Here is a 22,539-nt window from a genome sequence, read left to right as displayed (position 1 = left end):
AAGGATCCTGTAGTCTCGTTCACTTATGGGCCCCCAGAGTCTTCTAGAATAACACTTGAAAGATAATTGGCCTCAAAATATTTGTTGAATTCATGGAAGAATAAATAAATGAGTGAATGAATGATTTTTTTTTGAAACAAGGTCTCACTTTGTCACCCAGGCTGGAGTGCAGTGATCATGGCTCACTGCAGCCTCGACCTCCCCAGCTCAAGCGATCCTCAGCCTCCCATGTTGCTGGGACTATAAGCAAATGCCACCATGCCTGGCTAATTTTCGTATTTTTTGTAGATACGGGGTTTCATCACGTTGCCCAGGGTAGTCTCAAACTGCTGAGCTCAAGCGATCTGCCTGCCTTGGCCTCCCAAAGTTCTGGGATTATAGGTGTGAGCCATTACGCCTGGCCAAATGAATTAATTTCTTTAGGCTTCAATTTCCTTATCTGTAAGATGAAAAGAATAATAGTACCTACCATATAAAGTTGTTTTGAGGAAGAAATGAGGTAATACATGTATAAAATAATAATAGTAAACACTTGAATAGAGGTTACTGTGTACCTCTATACCAGGAACTGCTTTAAGCCTTGTAAAATATTACCCCCATTATACAAGTGAGGAAACAGAAGCAAAGAGACATTAAATGCCTTATGCAAGGTCAAACACCTCATAAGCGGCAGAGCAAATTCAGGCCTGGGCCTTCCAGATCAGAATCCATATTCATAGCCACACTACACTCTGAAACTCTTTTCATAGGGACTGGCCCTTAGCAAGTGCACAATGAATGTGGGTTGTTTGAAGCCATATTCTTTTCTTTTCTTTTCTTTTTTTTTGGAGATAGGGTCTTGCTATGTTGTCCAGGCTAGAATGCAGTGGTGTAATAATAGCTTACTGCAGCCTCAACCTCCTGGGCTCAAGCAATTCTCCTGCCTCAGTTTCCCAAGTAGCTGGAACCACAGGTGGGCACCACCACACTTGGCTAATTTTTAAAAATTGTTTTTGGTAGGGAGGGGGTCTGGTATTGTTACCTAGGATGGTCTTGAACTCCTGGCCTCAAGAGATCCTCCTGCCTCAGCCTGCCAAAGTGCTGGGATTACAGGCGTGAGCCACTGCACCTGGCCTGAAGCCGTTTCTGTGTTTCTATGTCAAGACTTGCTGAACAGCTGTATATTTTCCAAGTCACCGCAAAACCCAGATCCCAGTTCTTAGCTCCCTCTGGGTTTTCCCAAGCCTTTTGCCCTTTCCTGGAAGCAGGACTAGGGACTATTTGTGGGTTCCTCATCCCACCTGGGCTGGAGGAACACCAGGGTTCAAGGTCTAGCACCATGGACAGTGCCCCCATTTGCCTTCCCCAACTCTTTTCTCCTACTTCTTAAGGGTCCTAAATTATTTTGACTAAACTTCTGAGCCAACCACAAACCACTTCATCCTACCCTTTCTTAGCTTCTGTGTAACATGTAGGATAAGGCACAGGGGAGGAAACTTTCTGCTTTCTATCCCCTTTAATAACATCCTTGGTGAACTTCTGTATAGATCACCAGTTTCTGACACCACAGTGTCTTCTGGTGACGTTGTCCCTCCTCACTATCATTTATCCCTGTGGTATAAACCTATTCCCTTACCACATTAAGAAAAAAACTAAGGGCTGGGCGCGGTGGCTCACGCTTGTAATCCCAGCACTTTGGGAGGCTGAGGCGGGCGGATCACAAGGTCAGGAGATCGAGACCATCCTGGCTAACACAGTGAAAACCCGTCTCTACAAAAAATACAAAAAATTAGCCGGGCGCGGTGGCGGGCACCTGTGGTCCCAGCTACTTGGGAGGCTGAGGCAGGAGAATGGCGTGGGCTGGGGAGGTGGAGCTTGCAGTGAGCCGAGATCTCGCCACTGCACTCCAGCCTGGGCGACAGAGCGAGACTCCATCACAAAAAAAAAAAAAAAGAAAGAAAAAAAAAAGAAAAAAACTAAGGCAAATACTCTAGAGGCCTCGATATCCCATGAGATTTGTTAAGAAAAGTACACCAGGCTGGGCACAATGGCTCACACCGTAATCCCAGCACTTTGGGAGGCTGAGGTGGGTGGATTGCTTAAGCCCAGGAGTTCAAGACCAGCCTGGGCAACATAGTGAGACCCCCATAGCTACAAAAATTACAAAAATTAGCTGGGCATGGTGGTGGGCGCCTGTAGTCCCAGCTACTCAGGAGACTGAGGTGGGAGAACTTCTTGAGCCTGGGAGCTCCAGGCTGCAGTGAGCTGTAATCATGCCACTGCACTCCAGTAGTGACAGAGTGAGACCCATCTAAAAAAAAAGAAAAGTACCCCAGGCCGGGCACAGTGGCTCACGCCTGTTGGGAGGCCGAAGTGGGAGGATCATGAGGTCAAGAGATCGAGACCATCCTGGCCAACATGGTGAAATCCCATCTCTACTAAAAATACAAAAGTTAGCCAGGCATGGTGGTGCATGCTTGTAGTCCCAACTACTTGGGAGGCTGAGGCTTGAGAGTCACTTGAACCCAAGAGGCAGAGGTTGCAGTGAGCCGAGATCATGCCACTGCACTCCAGCCTGGCAACAGAGTGAGACTCTGTCTCAAAAAAAAAAAAAAAAGTACCCCAAAAAGGATTTCACTGGGCCAAAGTTACCCAACCCAACGACTAAGCTCAAACACTAAAGTAAGAGAGAAACTTTCACATGAGACTTCAGAGAACTGCTCTGGAACCACAAGACCTTAGCCTAGTTGGTGGTTTCAACAAAATATAGTTGAGGCAAGATCCCAGTTGAGTCTCCACTCAATTTGGCCTGGGATACCTATAGGACCTGCCCATTGAACCAATGTTGAGAAACAGCATAGAGTCACTGGATGCCTAGATAGAGATGCCTCAGTCTCATCACTAGGAAAGGACTCTATGGCCAGGCATCATGGCTCATGCCTGTAATCCCAGAATTTAGGGAGGTCAAGACAGGAGGATCGCTCGAGGCCAGGAGTTTGAGATCAGCCTGGGTAACATAGTGTGACCTTGTTTTTACAAAAACTTAAAATAGCCAGGTGTGGTAGTGCATGCCTGTAGTCTCAGCTACTTGGGAGGCTGAGGCTCCCAAGGATCCCTTCAGCTGAGGAGTCTGAGGCTGCAGTGAGCTATGATCATGTCACTGTACTCCAGCCTGGGTGACAAAGTGAGACCATGTCTTTAAAAAAAAAAAAGCCAAAAAAAAAAAAAAAAAAAAAAGGACTGGGTGTGTTGGCTCACACCTGCAATCTCAGCACTTTGAGAGGCCAAGGCAGGAGGATAGCTTGAGGCCAGGAGTTCAAGACCAGCCTGGGTAACATAGCAAGACCACATCTCTATCTTTTAAAAAAAATTAGCCAGGCATCGTGGTGCATACCTGTAGCCCCAGCCACACAGGAGACTGAGGTGGGAGGATTGCTTGAGCCCAGTAGTTCAAGGTTACAGTGAGCTATGACTGCATCATTGCACTCCAACCTGAGTGACAGAATGAGACTCTGTCTTAGAAAAAGAGAGAAAGGACTGTAGTCACATTCTCTTGAGGCTTCTAATAATATGTTTAGAATAATTCACATGGTCTGAGACTCACATGCCGATGACCTCTTCCCCTAGCTGTGTTCTCACCTGGGAAGAGGATGCGGCTAACCATCCCAGGGAACACCATTATGAAGAGGGGCAGCACCTTCAGGTACGCAGCCATCAGAGCACCTCCTTTGGCATGGGACAGGTTCTTGGCAGCCAGGGTCCGCTGGACAATCACCTGGAAAAGATCAAGGGGGTTGGAAACTGGGAATGCTGATATGGTTTGGCTGTGTCCCCGCCCAAATCTCATCTTGAATTGTAGCTCCTATAATTCCCACATGCTGTGGGAGGGAGCCAGTGGGAGATAATTGGATCATGGGGGCAGTTTCCCCCCATACTGTTCTCATAGTAGTGAATATGTCTTGTGAGATCTGATGGTTTTATAAGGGGAAACCCCTCTCACTTGGCTCTCATTGTGTCTTTGCCTGCTGCCATCCATGGAAGACGTGACTTGCTCCTTCTTGCCTTCTGCCATGATTGTGAGGCCTCCCCAGCCATGTGGAACTGTGAGTCCATTCACCCTCTTTATAAATTACCCAGTCTCAGGTATGTCTTTATCAGCAGTGTGAGAATGGACTGTATTAAAAGGCTTTCTCTTAAGGCAAAAAGGGTGTGTTTAGCCTCTTGGTAGGTGTAGGAGACTTAGGATCTTGGTTTGCCACGCTTGTGTTTGAAGAAACATCTCTTTCCTATGCTCAGTCCCTGTGGTCTAATTCAGGTAGCTAAGACACCCACCCCATTCCCTCCCTACTCTTTTATCCAGGGGTTATGCCTGGCCAATTAAAGTCCTCCACAGAATTATTCCACCTCTGTGGCTACCATGATCCATTAAGGAAAAGCATGTCCCCAAGGCAATCCAACCACACCTCTCCATGGAATTTCTTCCTTAAAAAGGCAAAGGAGGCCAGGTGCAGTGGCTCACGTCTGTAATCCCAGCACTTTGGGAGGCTGAAGCAGGAGGATTGCTTGGGGCTGGGAGTTCGAAACCAGCCTGGCCAACATGGTGGAACCCCATCTCTATAAAAAATACAAAAATTAGCTGGGTGCATTGGTGTACGCTTGTAATCCCAGCTACTTGGGAGGCTGAGACAGGAGAATCACTTGAACCCAGGAGATGGAGGTTGCAATGAGCCAAGATCATACCACTGCACTCCAGCCTGGGTGATAGAGTGAGACTCTGTCTCCAAAAAAAAAAAAAAGAAAAGAAAAGAAAAGGAAAGAGGTTTCCTAACTCCTGGTGCCTCCTTTGCAATTGCTAACTGTGAACGAGGTGTAGAGCTGCTAGCTGCATCTCTGCCATCATATGGGATGGCCTCTTTGACACTAAGTCATCACAGAGAAAAGAAAACCAGGAAATGGAGAGAAAGACAATGTGTGATGATGTAGTATCAGAGACAGGCAGTCTGGGTTCAAATCCTACCTCCCCACTTCCCACCTATCTGACCTTGGGCAAGCAGCTTCACCTCTCTTGGCCTCTGTTTCCTCATTTATGAAATGAGCATAATACCAGCGCAGTTTTGAAAATTAGAGAAGTGAAAGTACTTAGAATACTTAGAATATGACACACAGTAACTGCTTCGTAAATATTAGTTGTTTCCATTGCCATTAACCACCTCTGGACTCCCCATCATGTAAGTTTTTTAAAATGCCTTTTTTTTTTTTTAAGAGATGGGGTCTCACTCTGTTGCCCAGGCTGAAATGCAATGATGTGATCATAGCTCAATGATGCAATGATGTGATCATAGCTCACTGCAGCCTCAAAGTCCTGGGTTCAAATGATACTCCCGCCTCAGTCTTTCAAGTAGCTGGGACAATAGGCATGAATCACCACCCTGAGCTAATTTGTAAAATTTTTATTTAGAGATGGGGTCTTGCTATATTGCTATATTGAGGAAGCTGGTCTTGAACCCCTGGCTTCAAACAGTCCTCCTGCCTCAGCCCCCCAAGTAGCTATGTCACCACACTTGGCTACATTTTATATTTATTTTCATTTTTTTGTAGAGACAGACTCTCACTATGTTGCTCAGGCTGGTCTCCAACTCCTGACGTCAAACAACCCTCCTGCCTCAGCCTCCCAAAGTGCTGGGGTTATAGGCCCAGAAAAAAAGAGCCTTTTTATCCTTAAACTATTTTTTCCACACAAACAACTAAATGAGTCCTCACTAAATCATCCAAGAACCCTTAATGAGAAGAGTGTAGTGAGGTAAGACTTGCTGCAAACCCCATACCACAGCCCCAATAATTATTTTAGATTTCACAGCACATTTTGGTGGGGAGAGAGATGTCACCTGGGGCAGCATTTCATCTGCAGAATCCATGGGACTGAACCTTGTCAGAGACAGTTGCCCGAAGGCATCAATATGCTCCAGGACAGTGTGAAATATGCAGTTTTTGTTAATGACCTAACTGCATTAGCAGTGAGACAAACCGGGCTTAGTGGACACGTTTCAAGGACAGGTACCCATGCCCACTGGACACAACACATTCAGCCAGTCAGAATTCAAAAAAGCTCTGATCACAAGCTGGCCATCCAACGGAGGGGTCCCCTCCCTCCCTTCCCTTCCCCTCCCCTCTCCTCTCCTGTCCTCTCCTTTCCTGTTTCCTCTCCTCTCCTCTCCTTTCCTATTTTCTTTTCTTTTCTTTTCCTTTCTTTTCTTTTCTTTTCTTTTCTTTTTTGAGATGGAGTCTCGCTCTGTCACCCAGGCTGGAGTGCAGTGGCGCCATCTCGGCTCACTGCAAGCTCCGCCTCCCGGGTTCAGCCATTCTCCTGCCTCAGCCTCCCGAATAGCTGGTACTACAGGCTCCTGCCACCTCGCCCAGCTAATTTTTTGTATTTTTGGTAGAGATGGTTTTTAGTTTCACCGTGTTAGCCAGGATGGTCTTGATCTCCTGACCCGTGATCCGCCCGCCTCGGCCTCCCAAAGTGCTGGGATTACAGACGTGAGCCACTGTGCCCGGCTAAGTGGTTCTTAAGAAGTAACATCTCAGTTGTGGGGGAAAAAGTGAGCTGAGAGGAATGAAAATGCAATCTGAATATGTGGGGAGGAGGGGTTATGGTTAGCTATGTCAGCCATCTGTTATGGCATCTGTCATCTAGCTACCTTATCTTTCCTCGCTTTTTCCACAATAATCATGTACAAATTTTCCCTTCCTTGATGTGGGAAAGGAGGAGGGAGAGCTGTCATGGTGGAGCACAGTGACCAGGGAGCAGACGTCTGCCCCAGAAATGCAGCTGGGGGTGGGTTCCCAGAATTGAGAGCATCCAATAGGTGCGGTACAATGAATGAATGGAGCGATTGAAAGTGCAGACGGACTTAGGTGTGAATCCCCCCACCAGCTCTTTGTGATCTTGGATGAGTTCCTTAACCTTTCCAGGCTCAGCTCTCTCATCTGTAAAATGGGGATGATAACTGTGCTTGCTTTTCAGGTGTCTAGCAGCTCTTTAGCAAAGAGGGCAGTCATGATTATTGTCATTGTCATCATCACCGCTGTTAGATGAAACCAGAGAAAGAAGTTCCAACAGGTCAACTAAATAGAAATAGATGAGAGTAGGATTAGATCAGAAACCGGATCAGAGAGCTGTAGGTCAGAAGTACAGAAATCTGTCTGGGCGCGGTGGCTCATGCCTGTAATCCCAGCAGTTTGGGAGGCCAAGGTGAGTGGATCACTTGAGGTCAGGACTAGTGACTAGCCTGGCCAACATAGCAAAACTCTATCTCTACAAAAAATACCAAAGATTAGCTGGGCGTGAGGGTGCATGCCTATCGTCCCAGCTACTCAGGAGGCTGAGGCATGAGAATTGCTGGAACCCAGGAGCAGAGGTTGCAGTGAGCTGAGATTGCACCACCCTACTCCAACCTGGGCGACAGAGAGAGACTCTGTCTCAAAACTAATAATAATAATAAATAATAAAAATAAATAATAAAAAAGAAGTTCAGAAACCTGAAAAGAGTAAACATTGGTTCAATAAAGGAAGGAGGAAGATGGTCTCGGGGGAATACCTGGGCAGGTGAAATTGTCTCTGGCTTGTTTTTTTTATTTATTTATTTATTTATTTATTTATTTTATTTTTTTTTTTTAATTTATTTTTTTTTTTGAGACGGAGTCTCGCGCTGTGTCACCCAGGCTGGAGTGCAGTGGCGCGATCTCGGCTCACTGCAAGCTCTGCCTCCCAGGTTCACGCCATTCTCCTGCCTCAGCCTCCGAGTAGCTGGGACTACAGGCGCCCGCCACCACGCCCGGCTAGTTTTTTGTATTTTTAGTAGAGACGGGGTTTCACCATGTTAGCCAGGATGGTCTCGATCTCCTGACCTCGTGATCCACCCGCCTCGGCCTCCCAAAGTGCTGGGATTACAGGCTTGAGCCACCGCGCCCGGCTGTCTCTGGCTTGTTTTTACAAATAACTTTTTCCCAGTGGCAGAATAGGTCAACTGTCTTGTCTTGTTTTGTTTTGTTTGTTTTTGAGACACAGTGTTGCTCTGTTGCCCAGGCTGGAATTACAGGCATGAGCCACTGTGCCCGGCATGATTAATTAATTTTTTGAGATGGAATCTCACTTTGTTGCCCAGACTGGAGTGCAGTGGCATGATCTCGGCTCACTGCAACCTCTACCTCCCGGGTTCAAGTGATTCTCTTGCCTCAGCCTCCTGAGTAGCTGGGATTACAGGTGCCTGCCACCACACCTGGCTAATTTTTTTTTTTTTTTTTTTTTTTTGTATTTTTAGTAGAGACCGGGTTTTGCCATGTTGGCCAGACTGGTCTCAAACTCCTGACTTCAGGTGATCCACTCGCCTTGACCTCCCAAAGTGTTGGGATTACAGGCGTGAGTCACTGCACCTGGCCGGTGTGTTAAAATTAAAGCCCATGATGTTAGCCTGGATCAGTCCTGTTTCTCAGGGTGTCTCCTATCTGAGATTTGCTAAGGAGGTGAAGGGGGCCTCTCTCTTAAAGGGGCAGTACATGTGCATTGCTCTCATCACTGCCTTGGTCATTAGATCTTGACTCAAAGGAGGGCTGGCCTATGGATGGGACCTGGGTTTCATTTTCTGTGAAGTCTCCTGCATCAAATCAATTGTTCAATGCCATGATTATTGCTTTAATTAAACTCTCATCAGCCCTCACTATGCAGTATAACTCCCCAAGTGATACATAGGCCTCTGATGTTTCATGTAACACAAAAAGAATATTTGAACACGTGATATATTCACTCAGTTTAAAACCTGAGAAAATATAATATGCAGTGAATCAGCTCCCACTCATCCTTCCCACCTGCCCTGCCTCCCTGCCCACAGGTATCCACTCTTCTTAGTTTTGTATACATCTGTCCAGAGTTTATGCACATATAAGCAAACACAAATATTGGTTCTATTCTCCTTTTTTTTTTTTTTTTTAATACAAAAGGGCTTCTTGTACACATGGTTCTGCATTTTGATTTTCTCCTCTCTTTTTTCACGCCAGTTATATATCTGCCTTTGCTCTGGATGTGCCTTCTGCTGCAAAACTCTTCCTCCAAAAATCACGGGGAGCTCTCGCTCTTCTACAAAGTCTTTGGTCAAAGGTCACTTCTCAATGACACCTCCCCTAAGCACCCTACATTATTTGAGACAGGGTCTTGCTGTCTCAAGCCTGTTGCCCAGGCTGGAGTGCAGTGGTGCAATCTCAACTCACTGCAGCTTTGACCTCCTGGGTTCCAGCGATCCTCCCACCTCAGCCTCCCAAGGAGCTGGGACTCCAGGCGCATACCACCACCATGCCTGGCTAATTTTTTTTTTTTTTTTTAGAGACAGGGTCTCACTATGTTGCCCAGGTTGGTCTCAAACTCCTGGACTCAAGTGAGCCTCCTGCCTCAGCCTCCCAAAATGCTGAGATGAGAGGTGTGAGCCACCTGTCACCCCGTTTTAAATTGCACTACCACACTCTCAATCTCCTTGACCTCACTCTACTGTTTAAAATGTATTTATCATATTTTAACTTCTCACATACTTTACTTATTGTCTCTGTCTACTCCCATTAGAAGAAGGGACTCTCCACAAGGGCAGAGAGCTTGGTTTGACTTATTAGCTCCTGGTTTTAAGTGCCCAGAAGAGTGCCCGGTATGTAGAGGACAACCAGTGTGTATTTGTTGAACAAATAATGTCCAATAGGAGTTTTAACCCCCATTTAAAAGGTATCATCTCCTTTGCCTACTGGATATTCCCAGTTAAAATAATTAAATAAATAACACCTAATACATTAAGCAAAGTGTATTAGGCCGGCTGCAGTGGATCACACCTATAATCCCAGCACTTTGGGAGGCTGAGGCAGGAGGAGGAAGTCTGAGAGCAGCCTGGTCAACATAGTGAGACCTGCATCTCTACTAAAAAATAATAAGAATAATAATAAATAACTGGGCATGGTGGCATGTGCCTGTAGTCCCAGCTACTCAGGAGGCTGAAATGGGAGGATCTCTTGAGCCCAGGAGATGAAGGCTGCTGTGAGCTATGATCATGCCTCTGCCTTCCAGCCTGGGTGATAGAGTAAGATCCTGTCTCAGGAAAAAAAAAAAAAAAAAAAAAAAAAAGCAGAGTGTTGAGTTTTCCCCTTTGCAAATATCAGCAGCTTTGGGTTTGTTGTTCACATTCACAAGATCAAGAAATAAAATAGCATGTAGAGCAATGGAAAGGAGGAAGGAGTCAAGGAAGCAGGGAAAATGCAAATGAGAGAAGAGGTGGAGGAAGAAAAAAGTACCGACTTCAGCCACCCTAAGGAAAGAAGCAAAGAGAAGGAAAAAGCTTGCTGAGGCCACTGTCCTGTACCTGATCCGTGCACCAGTACCAGAGGGATGGGATGGACATTCCAAACAGGACCCCTGGCCACGGGAGATCAGATGTCAGTGGATCTCGGAAAATATGGAAGGCATCCTCCCGGGGCAGCCCGCAGCTGCTGTTCTCGCTCCGGTTGCTGGCCAGGGCCAAGAAGTACTTCTCCTTCAGGCCTTCCATCCCACCAACTGCGGCGAAACCTAGAATTCAGAGGAAGCCTGTTTTCCAGGAACTCAGATTGGACCATGGCAAGTGATGAGGAGATGGCTGGAGATTGGTGAAATTCTAGCAGGACCAGAGCTACCAAAAAATGTTGATCCCCTTAAGGGTTCTTAGCCTCCTCCCCACATTTTTTTTAACTTAAAAAAATTAATAGTAGAGTTTTATTGGACTATAATTGACCTAACCATAAATTGCATATATTTAAAGTGTAAAAGTTGATGTTTGACATCAGTATTCACCCATGAAACCTCCACCACAAAGTAATAAATGTGTCTATCCAAGTTTCTTTTCTTTCTTTCTTTTTTGAGATGAAGTCTTGCCCTGTCACCCAGGCTGGAGTGTAGTGGCGCAGTCTTGGCTAACTGCCACCTCCGCCTCCCAGGTTCAATTGATTTTCCTGCCCCAGCCTCCTGAGTAGCTGGGATTACAGGTGTGTGCCACCATGCCTGGCTAATTTTTGTATTTTAGTAGAGACGGGGTTTCACCATGTTGTCCAGGCTGGTCTCGAACTCCTGACCTCAAGTGATACTCCTGGCCATTGTCCCAGGCCATTGTATGTTCTTTAAGCCCATCGAATTCCCCTAAAAATAATTTACTACTTCCCTGAAATCATCGACACTTGTCCGTCTCCTTTTTCTTTAAGAAGTACGATATAGGCCGGGCGTGGTGGCTCAAGCCTGTAATCCCAGCACTTTGGGAGGCCTAGACGGGCAGATCACGAGGTCAGGAGATCGAGACCATCCTGGCTAACACGGTGAAACCCTGTCTCTACTAAAAATTACAAAAAACTAGCCGGGCGAGGTGGCAGGCGCCCGTAGTCCCAGCTACTCAGGAGGCTGAGGCAGGAGAATGGCGTAAACCCGGGAGGCCGAGCTTGCAGTGAGCTGAGATCCGGCCACTGCACTCCAGCCTGGGTGACAGAGTGAGACTCGGTCACAAAAAAAAAAAAAAAAAAAGAAGTACAGTATAGAAACATCTATATGACATTAGGATATTGAGAAATCACTCCGTAATTCTCCCTTGTGCGTGCTAATAAATTTGTATGCCATTTCTCCTATTGATCTGCCTCTTGTTGGTTGATTTCCCAGTGAGATTTCCAGTCTTCCCTTCCCTCCTACAATTGCTTCTCAGAATAATACTTCTAAATAATGCAAAAATACATAGGATTGCAAAGAAATCAAATATATTGAACCATCAAAATATTAAAAATGTGACACAGTAATTTATTTATTTGCTTCATTAAATTGTAAGACTGGCCAGGCACAGTGGCTCACACCTGTAATACCAGCACTTTGGGAGGCTGAGGGGGGTGAATCGCCTGAGGTCAGGAGTTCGAGACCAACCTGGCCCACATGGTGAAATCCCATCTCTACTAAAAATACAAAAATTAGCCAGGCATGGTGGTGGGCACCTGTAATCTCAGCTACTCAGGAGGCTGAGGCAGGAGAATCACTCTGGGAGGTGGCGGTTGCAGTGAGGCGAGATTGTGCCACGGCATTCCAGCCTGGGCAACAGAGCGAGAATCTGTCACAAAAAAATAAAAAATAAAATAAAAATAAAAAAATAAGGTAAGACCTCTCAGGAGGTCCAATGATGGTTTCAGGTTTTGTTATTTTGTTTGTTCTTAGAGACAGGTTCTCACTCTGTCACCCAGGCTGGAGCGTAGTGGTACAATCATAGCTCACGGTAACCTCGAACTCCTGAGCTCAAGCGATGCTCCTGCCTCAGCCTCCAGAGTAGTTAAGACTACAGGCATGTACCACCACATCTAGCGAGTTTAAAGTTTTTCGTAGAGATGGCTCTCACTGTGTTTCCCAGGCTGGTCTCAAACTCCTAGGCTCAAGCAATTCTCCTGCCTCAGCCTCCCAAAGTGCTGGGATTACAGGCGTGAGCCACTGCACATGACCTGTATTTTGTTTCTTTTCTCATTCCAAATTACGCTGTTTTCTCTCTTTTTCTTGGTTTGATTTGCAACTGCATTTTATGGTTCTTTTCAAAGAAATAGATATTGGGCTAGGCGAGGTGGTTCACGCCTGTAATCCCAGCACTTTGGGAGGCTGAGGCGGGTGGATCACCTGAGGTCAGGAATTCAAGACCAGCCTGGCCCTCATTGGGAAACCCTGTCTCTACTAAAAATACAAAAATCAACCAGACATGGTGGTGCACGCCTGTAGTCCTAGTTACTCGGGAGGCTGAGGCAGGAGAATCATTTGAACCCAGGAGGCGGAGGTTGCAGTAAGCCGAGATCATACCATTGCATGCCAGCCAGGGTAACAGAGCCAGACTCTGTCTTTAAAAAAAAAAAAAAAAAAAAAAGGCCAGGTGCAGTGGCTCATGCCTGTAATCCCAGCACTTTGGGAGGCCAACGTGGGCATATCGCCTGAGGTCAGGGGTTTGAGACCAGCCTGGCCAACATGGTGAAACCTTGTCTCTACTAAAAATACAAAAATAAGCTGGATGTGGTGGCGGGTGCCTGTAATCCCCGCTACTCGGGAGGCTGAGGCAGGAGAATCGCTTGAACCTGGGAGGCGGACGTTACAGTGAGCCGAGATCGCGCCATTGCACTCCAGCCTGGCGACGGAGCGAGAGTCCATCTCAAAAAAAAAAAAAAAAAGGAAAGAAAAAGAAATAGATATTAGAGTAATTGGAGTAACTCTTTTTTCTAAATCACTAAATTGGGCTTTCATATTTATGAATATAAATGTTTTTACAGAGGTACAGCTTTTACTTTATCTATTAAGAATGAAATGTAATGTTCTCATTTTTTCTGCATAGTCTGTAATTGCAGCTTTTATTTTCTCTGTGACCCAGGCACTATTTAGGAGATGGCTTTTAAATTTCTAAATAACTAGATTTTTTAAAAATTTACACTTCCCCTAATGAGTTTAAATTTTTTGGTTTATATGAGTAAGATAATCTGAACAATGTTTTTATACACAGTTTTGTAAAAAAATTTTTCAATGATTAATTTTTGCGGGTGATTCTATGAATGCTGGAAAAATACACATTCATGGTTAGGAGAATGCTTATTCATTTGTAGAATTTATATCTTCTAAATCCTCATTATGTTCTTGTTCTGTTAAGGTATTTTAGTACTGTTTTGGTTTCTGTTAACTTATAACAACTTCTGCTTTGTGTATCTTGTTGCAATGTTATTTAATAAACAAAGGTTATATCTTTATTATGAATTTTACATTTTCAATATAAAATTACTTATCCCCATTTATTGCTTTTTGCCTTATGTTATACTTTGTTTTATATGTGCCACTTGCAAATTGTATCAAGTTACATTTTCTTAACTCAAACTATAAATCTTGAGTTTTGTTGAAAAAATAAATAATATATAGCTAAGGAAAAGGAAAACAGAACAAACAGCCACATAGATTGATAACTGCTTGTAAGAAGCCTTGTCTTTCAATAGGGAATTTTATTCCATTTACTTGTATTGTGATAACTGATATTTTTACTATTACTTTGCATTCTCTTTTATTCTTTCCGTTTGGTTGTGATTTCTTGTTATTCTCTTTTAAGAAAAAAAAAACTTATACACACATATTTCCTATATAAATAAAGGGTTAGATTTATATGAGTGTCTGCTTGGAGTTCAGTATTTCTTCTTCAAGATGTTTTTCTTCCTATTTGATGGGAAATGTAGCATACTATCTCTCCCAACATTTTAAAGTTTTTGTTACTAAAACAGGGTTTTACATCCAATTTTTATTAAATTGTTATACTCTTTATGTAACATTTGCCTTGACCAGATAATTTTTCAGATCTATAATAATTTTAACTGGATCATTATTTACTACCATTTTCTCTTGAGTCATAATACCAACTCTCGATTTTGTTTGTTTCTCTCGTGTATCTTCAAGACAGGCGCGTAGGTCCTCCTTTTACTAAGTCCTTGCATAGTTCAGAATATTTCTGCAGCCCTGGTAAACAGGGCACTTGGCTAGGTATCCGATCCTTACTTAGGATACTACTTTTCCCATAAAACACATCTGTGGCCTTTGTTCCACTGTCTTTTGGCATTTTATTGTTTTGAAGGAGGGGAATGAGACCAGTTTGTTTTATTATTTTTAGCTCACTACATTTTTTCTGTCTGGGTTCTTTTTTTCTTATGCAGAGTCTCACTCTGTCACCCAGGCTGGAGTGCAGTGGTGCAGTCATAGTTCACTGCAGCCTCGAGCGCCTGGGCTCAAGCGATCCTCCCGCCTCAACCTCCTCAAGCTCCCTGATCCTCCGGTCCCCAGCTGAGACCATAGATGTGCACACCATACCCAGCTAATTTTCCATTTTTCATAGAGTGGGGTCTTGCTTTGTTGTCCAGGCTGGTCTCAAACTACTGGCCTCAAATGATCTTCCCACCTCTCTGTATTCTTTAGTATTTAAAAATTATTCTATACTTCACATTTTGTTCATAATGCTTCTACCTGGAGATCTCATTCATTGATTTTGCCTAAGACACAGCAAACCCTTTACACCTAGCTAGATATATCATCCTCCTTGTAAGAAAGGTTTTCCTTTGTGATTAATTTAATTATTTACTTTGTTCCATTTTTTTTCTGATCTTTTTTCTAAGAATAAACATTTCTCAGAAAAAAAAAACAGAAAAAAGAAAAAGAATAAACATTTCTCAAATGGTATATCTCTCCTCTCTGTCTTTCATATTTGTCATCTTTTCTTTTATAATTTTATTATTTATCCCTTTTCTCTGCATTTTATTAGAACTCCTACTTATTTTCAGCCGGGCGCGGTGGCTCACGCCTGTAATCCCAGCACTTTGGGAGGCTGAGGCCAGCAGATGACGAGGTCAAGAGATCGAGACCATCCCTGCGAACATGGTGAAACCCCATTAGCTGGGCGTGGTGGCACATGTCTGTAGTCCCAGCTACTCGGGAAGCTGAGGCAGGAGAATCGCTTGAACCTGGGAGGTGGAGGTTGCAGTGAGCCAAGATCATGCCACTGCACTCCAGCCTGGTGACAGAGCAAGACTCCGTCTAAAAAACACACAAAACTCCTATTTGTTTTCATCCTGGGTTTGATTTTCTTTAGCGTTTGTTCTGCTCTTTACATCCTCCTGTGGGGAGTTTAATTCTGCTAATTTTTAAAGAAAATTTTAGAAAATGTGTTGTAATCTTCTCTAATCTTTTTCCTTTTTATCCGCTTCTATTCTCCCTTCATCTCAGTTTGTCCTCTACTTCTATCTTTCATACATGTTTCATAGAGTTCAGGATTCCAAGCATGGCGCTCTTCTAATATTTTCTTCTGAGTCCTAAAATATATAATTTTCAGCACTATATTCTGCCATCTTTCAGGATTATGATCCCTTTTACTTTTCTGTGTTTTCTATATTAGTTTTCATAGCCTTTTTTTTTTCTTTTGAGACAGGGTCTCGCTATGTTGGCCAGGCTGGAGTGTAGTGACACAATCTCGGCTCACTGCAGCCTCAACCTTCCAGGCTCAAGCCATCCTCCCACCTCAGCCTGTCAAGTAGCTGGGACTACAGGCACATGCCCCCACACCCGGCTAAGTTTATGTTTATTTTTTGTAGAGACACAGTCTCACTAGGTTGCTCAGGCTGGTCTCAAACTCCTGAGCTCAAGTGATCTTCTTGCTTTGGCCTCCCAAAGTGCTGGGATTACAGGTGTGAACCACCACACTCGGCTTTTGTTGTAGTCTTTAAGGCTTAATGAGTGGCTTACCTCTAAAAGATAGAAACCTGTGAAGAGTAGTGTTCCCCCCCTTAACAATAATAAGAAGTTGGCTAATCTACAAAATTATAACTTCCCTTGAACCTATCAGAGAGGTGAGGCCATAGAGCAACCAACTGGCCTGAGATCTCAGAAAACACAGGAGCCTCCAAAGAGACATGGCCATTGGCAGCAAAACAAAGAAAGACAGGATCACCATACAAGCTGGTACGAAGAATTGGGCAAATATTTTGAAACGAATTGCTAAAGTCTAGGTGTGGGCTAGTGCTAGAGTTTAAAGCTTCTGTAGGCTGCATGCGGTGGCTCATGCCTGTAATTTCAGCACTTTGGGAGGCCAAGGCAGGTGGATTGCTTGAGCTCAGGAGTTTGAAACCAACCTGGGCAACATGGTGAAACCCCATCTATTAAAAAAAATGAAAAAAAATTAGCTGGGAGTGGTGGTGCACACCTGTGGGCCCAGCTACTTGGGAGGCTGAGGTGGGAGGATCTCTTGAGCCCAGGAGGCAGCAGTTGCAGTGAGCCAAGATTGTGTCACTGCACTTCAGCCTAGGTGGCGGAGTGAGATCCTATCTCAAAACAAACAAACAAATAACAACAAAAACCTCTGTAAGGAAAAGCTGTCTCTTCACATTCTTTTCTTTATTCACTCAGTTATTTTTCCATATTAGTATAGAAAGATATTAACTTTTACTTAAAAAAAAAAACAGTGCCAGGTGGGGCGGCTTTGGGAGGCTGAGGCAGGAGGATCACCTGAGATCAAGAGTTTGAGATCAGCCTGGGCAACATAGTGAGACTCTATCTCTACAAAAAAACAGGAAAAAACAATTAGCTGGACATAATGGCCTATACCTGTAGTCCCAGCTACTCAGGAGGCTGAGGTGGGAGAGTCACTTGAGCCCAGGAGCTCAAGGCTGCAGCGAGCTATGATCGCACCACTGCACTCCAGCCTGACTGACAGAGCAAGACCCTGTCTCAAAACAAAAAAATGAAAACAAAAACAGTAAGTTTCCACAATAAGCACAGTTCTCTTCTAGCTAAAATAACCGTGCCTCAAGCCAAGCACCTCTGACAAAAATTCCCCAGCAGTATGCTCTTTGACAGCTGGGTTTGCCATTCACTGTGTTGAGAGCAGATATCCCTGCTGGAGAGAGGGGCTGTCCTCCACCCAAGTGACCCGGGGACCCCACTTACTGTAGCCCATCAAGGTGAGCGCTCCTATAAGCATGATCAGTGTCTGCAGCGCATCCGTGTAGATCACAGCAGCCAGGCCACCTGGTGGGATGAACACAGGGAGTCTGATGAAAAGGGATTACTCTGGGTTCCCAAGGGAACCTGGAAGACCAGGACCTGATGGGAGATTTCTTAGTGATGACTGATTGCAAAGATGGCCACGATCACGCCTCCCTGTGTGCACGCCCATTTTGCAATGTGACTTTGCTGCTCCTTTCATGATGAAGTGAAGTTGATGTCTCTACTTCTCACACGGGCTTGGCCATGTGACTTGCTTTGACCAATAGAATGTGGGGGAAGTGGTATGGACCTCGGGGGTCCCTGCAGCTTCTGCACTTACTCTCCTGTTGCCCTGAGACCATTTGCTTTAAGAAGCCCAGCCTAACCTAATGGAGGAAGAGGGCCCCCATGGAGGGGAAGCCCAGTCAACAGCCCAAGCTAACACCAGCCGTATGAGTGAGGCCATCCTCTTCCAGCCAGCTGCTCCACCTGCCACCGAACTATAGTTCACAAAGCCAGGTGAGACCAGCACACATCCACCCAGGGAACCCACGGACTTCTGGGGAATAATAAACCATTGGTTTTTCAAGCCCCTCAATTTGAGGGTTTTTTTAACACAGCAAAATTTTTTTTTTTTTTTTTTTTTTTTTTGAGACGGAGTCTGGCTCTGTCACCCAGGCTGGAGTGCAGTGGCGTGATGTTGGCTCACTGCAAGCTCTGCGTCCCGGGTTCACGCCATTCTCCTGCCTCAGCCTCCCTGGTAGCTGGGACTACAGGCGCCTGCCACCGTGCCCGGCTAATGTTTTTGTATTTTTAGTAGAGATGGGGTTTCACTGTGTTAGCCAGGATGGTCTCCATCTCCTGACCTCCTAATCCACCCACCTCGGCCTCCCAAAGTGCTGGGATTACAGGCGTGAACGACCACACCTGGCTAGCAATTTTCAACTGATATAGGAAGTGGTGCTTGGGCCACAGTCCCCAAGCTCTGAATACCTTTATTTATTTATTATTTATTTGTTTATTTATTTTTCAGAGCCAGGGTCTCACTCTGTCAACCCATGCTGGAGTACAGTGTCGTGATCATAACTCGCTGCAACCTAGACCTACTGGGCCCAGGTGATTCTCCCGTCTCAGTCCCCCAAGTAGCTGGGACTATAGGCGTGAGCCACCACGCCCAGCTAATTTTTAAATTTTTTCTAGAGATGGAGTCTTGCTATGTTGCCCAGGGTGGGCTCAAACTCCTGGCTCAAGCAGTCCTCCTGCCTCGGCCTCCCAAGGTGCTGGGATTACAGGTGTAAGCAACTACACCCAGTCAATATCTTTATTTTTAAGGTTGGATAAAGGATGTGAGTGTTAGGGATTCAGAGGCCCCCTAGACTTCCTGAAGAGAATCATGGTGGTGCCTCAGAGGATTCTTGTTGAGTTTGCCACCTTCAAAAATCTTCTAAATGGGCTGGGCGCGGTGGCTCACGCCTGTAATCCCAGCACTTTGGGAGGCTGAGGCAGCCGGATCACCTGAGGTCAGGGGTTTGAGATCAACCAACATGGTGAAACTCTGTCACTACTAAAAATACAAAAATTAGCCAGGCGTGGTGGGGCATGCCTGTAGTCCCAGCTACTCGGGAGGCTGAGACAGGAGAATCACATGAACCCGGGAGGCGGAGGTTGCAGTGAGCCGAGATCCCGCCACTGCACTCCAGCCTGGGCGACAGAGCAAGATTTCATCTAAAAAAAAAAAAAAAAAATCTTCCTAATGATGATACTGGTAGCAAATCCATCCGCATCTGGACAGAGCAATCTTTCCAGTCTCTTCCTTAAACCTCTGTTCTTCTTCCTTCATGAGGAGAAGGGACACTTATGCGTAGAAACATGTCTACTAGAGGGCACAGTCACTGCACAATTTTAAAACCCTGCGCCCGTGGGTGTGGTGCTCTCCGGGATCCCTCCTTCCTTGCCAGCAAGAATAGGGCTCTCTCACCAAGGGGAGGAGACCTGGCTTTGATTGTGGCCCCAGTTCCCTGCCATTCACTCATGCAGTGAGTCAGCCTGAGTGTGGTGAGGTCCTGGTGTTGGGTACCACTTAATCCACCATCCTTTCTGTATTAACAGTGATGAGGGTCTCTCTTATGCCAGGCACTGTGGGGAGCATTTTGTTCAGTCTTTCACCAAATAGCCGGTGAGCTCCCCACCAAGTTCTATATGGTAGGGATGCAGAGGCCAACAAAATGGCATGTTCCCTGCCCTCAGAGAGCCTACAGTCTAATGGGGAACACAGACCTCCAAACAAGGAACACTAACATTCATCCGCTGTGGCAGCCTGCCCTCCCCTTTCCCCCTGCCCCAGGCACATTGCTTCTGCTAGTTCTGAGAACTCAGCCAAGGTCTTTCTGTATCAGGGGACTTTGCATATGTTAGATTTTGTCAATTTTCTGTTTAGAGCATCCAATGGTATTCCATGGCACTTAGAACAAATGCTAGGCTTATTTTGTTTCCTTCAAAGCTCTGGTCCCTGCCCTTTTCTCCAATCCCACTCTCACCACCAGGGTTGCTGCTTAGCACAGTGCTCTGGTTGGTGTGAATGGCACCACCTGGAGCGGAATAGGACACAGCCTGCATAACCATTTGCTCAGGCAGGCTCTCATCTCAGAGTCTTTACTGCAGCCCTTCCCTCAGTCTGGAATTCTCCTCCTCTGCATTGCTGGTGGGTGTTATTTAAACTTGGCTGAGATATGGAAAAATGTTCATCATCACTAATCATCAAAAAAATGCAGATTACAGGCCAGGCGCAGTGGTTCACAGCTGTAATTCCATCATTTTGGGAGACTGATGCAGGCAGATCACTTGAGGCCAGGAGTTCAAGACCAGCCTGGCCAATACAGTGAAACCCTTTCTCTACCAAAAAATACAAACATTAGCCGGGCATGGTGACTGGCACCTGTAGTCTCAGCTACTCGGGAGGCTGAGGCAGGAGAATCACTTGAACCTGGGAGATGGAGGTTGCCGTGAGCCAAGATTGCACCACTGCACTCCAGCCTTGGTGACAGAGAGAGACGCTGTCTCAAAAAAAGAAAAAAAAATCACTACCACAATGAGATATCATCTCACACCAGCCAGAACAGCTTTTTTCTTTTTCTTTTTCTTTTTTTTTTTAATTTTCTTTTTTTTCTGAGATGGAGTCTCACTCTGTCGCTCAGGCTGGAGTGCAGTGGCACGATCTCAGCTCACTGCAGCCTCTGCCTCAAGGGTCCAAGCAATTGTCCTCCCTCAGCCTCCCCGGTAGCTGGGATTACAGGTGTCCACCACCACGCCCGGCTAATTTTTTTGTATTTTTAGTAGAGATGGGGTTTCACCATGTTGGCCAGGCTGGTCTCGAACTCCTGAGCTCAGGTGATCCTCCTGCCTTGGCCTCCCAAAGTGCTGGGATTATAGGTGTGAGCCACCACGCCTGACCAGAACAGCTTTAAACAGTTAAAACCAGTTAAGAAGTCAAAACATAACAGATGTTGGCGAGGTTGTGGAGACAAGGGAATGCTGCTGATGCACTGTCGGTGGGAGTGTGATATGGTTTGGCTCTGTGTCCCCACCCAAATCTCATGTTGAATTGTAATCCCCACATGTTAGGGGAGGGTCCTGGTGGGAGGTGATCGGATCATGGGGGTGATTTTAATGGTTCAGCACCATCCCCCAGTGCTGTCTGGTGATAGAGTTCTCATGAGAGCTGGTTGTTTCCAAGTGTGTAGCACTAGGCCAGGCACGGTGGCTCACGTCTGTAATCCCAGCACTTTGGGAAGCCAAGGCGGGCAGACCACCTGAGCTTGGGAGTTCGAGACCAGCCTGACCAACATGGAGGAATTCCATCTCTACTAAAAACACAGAATTAGCTGGGCATGGTGGCAGGTGCCTGTGATCCCAGCTACTTGGGAGGCTGAGGAGGAGAATTGCTTGAACCCAGGAGGCGGAGGTTGCGGTGAGCTGAGATCGCACCATTGCAGTCCAGCCGCAAAAGAGTAAGTCTCCATCCCCCCAGCCAAAAAAAAAAGTGTGTGGCACCTCCCCCTTCACTCTTTCTCTCCAGCTCCATCATGGTAGGACGTGCTTACTTCCCCTTTGCCTTCCACCATGTCTGTAAGTTTCCTGAGGCCTCCGAGCCATGCTTCCCGTTAAGCCTGTGGAAGTGTGAGTCAATTAAACCTCTTTTTTTTTTTTCATAAATTATCCAGTCTCAGGTAGTTCTTTATAGCAGTGTGAGAATTGACTAATACAAAGTATAAATTAGTTCAGCCACTGTGGAGAGAGAACTGAGAATCGAACTGAGAATTTGACCAGCATCCCCACTACTGAGTATGTACCCAAAGGAAAAGAAGTCATCCTACCAAAAAGACACATCCCTCATATGTCCATCACGACACTATGCATAACAGCAAATACATGGAATTGACACAGGTGCCCATTCACAGTGGACTGGATAAAGAAAATATGGTACAGATACACCATGAAATACTACACAGCCATTAAAAAGGACAAAATCAGGCCGGGCGTGGTGGCTCAAGCCTGTAATCCCAGTACTTTGGGAGGCCGAGACGGGCGGATCGCGAGGTCAGGAGATCAAGACCATCCTGGCTAACCCAGTGAAACCCCGTCTCTACTAAGAAATACAAAAAACTAGCCAGGTGAGGTGGCGGGTGCCTGTAGTCCCAGCTACTCGGGAGGCTGAGGCAGGAGAATGGCATAAACCCGGGAGGCGGAGCTTGCAGTGAGCTGAGATCTGGCCACTGCACTCCAGCCTGGGCTACAGAGCGAGACTCCGTCTCAAAAAAAAAACAAAAACAAAAAAACAAAACAAAAAAAGGACAAAATCATAACCTTTGCAGCCCAACCTGAATGCAGCTGGAGGCCCTTATCCTAAGTGAATTAATGCAGGACCAGAAAACCAAATACCGCATGTTCTCACTTATTCGTTTATTTTCTTTTTCTCTGAGACGGGGTCTTGCTCTGTT

At 45.6% G+C, this 22,539-nt stretch overlaps 2 protein-coding genes across 15 annotated transcripts in view; one reads left to right on the top strand and one right to left on the bottom strand.

Annotated features, from left to right (window-relative positions):
* LOC105485037 (Rho GTPase activating protein 17) overlaps nt 1-3,625 on the top strand; it is a 118,447-nt gene extending 114,822 nt beyond the window's left edge. Inside the window, exon 21 of the mRNA XM_071084262.1 lies at nt 3,607-3,625. The gene's annotated coding sequence lies outside the window, so the exon portion shown is untranslated. The remainder of the gene's footprint in view (nt 1-3,606) is intronic.
* Nucleotides 1-22,539, bottom strand: part of LOC105485038 (solute carrier family 5 member 11) — a 78,110-nt gene that overhangs the window by 16,849 nt on the left and 38,722 nt on the right. For all 14 annotated transcript variants that reach the window (XM_071084268.1, XM_071084269.1, XM_071084274.1 and 11 more), the window contains 3 exons: nt 17,504-17,584; nt 10,371-10,576; nt 3,619-3,754 (listed from right to left, as the gene is read on the bottom strand). In XM_071084268.1, coding sequence (XP_070940369.1) covers nt 3,619-3,754; nt 10,371-10,576; nt 17,504-17,584 — 423 coding nt within the window. The remainder of the gene's footprint in view (nt 1-3,618; nt 3,755-10,370; nt 10,577-17,503; nt 17,585-22,539) is intronic.

The sequence above is a fragment of the Macaca nemestrina genome, chromosome 18 (genome assembly GCF_043159975.1).
Source record: "Macaca nemestrina isolate mMacNem1 chromosome 18, mMacNem.hap1, whole genome shotgun sequence".
Taxonomy (NCBI): domain Eukaryota; kingdom Metazoa; phylum Chordata; class Mammalia; order Primates; family Cercopithecidae; genus Macaca; species Macaca nemestrina.
The sequence above is the reverse complement of the archived record's forward strand: the minus strand, read 5'-3'. Positions and strand labels throughout refer to the sequence as shown.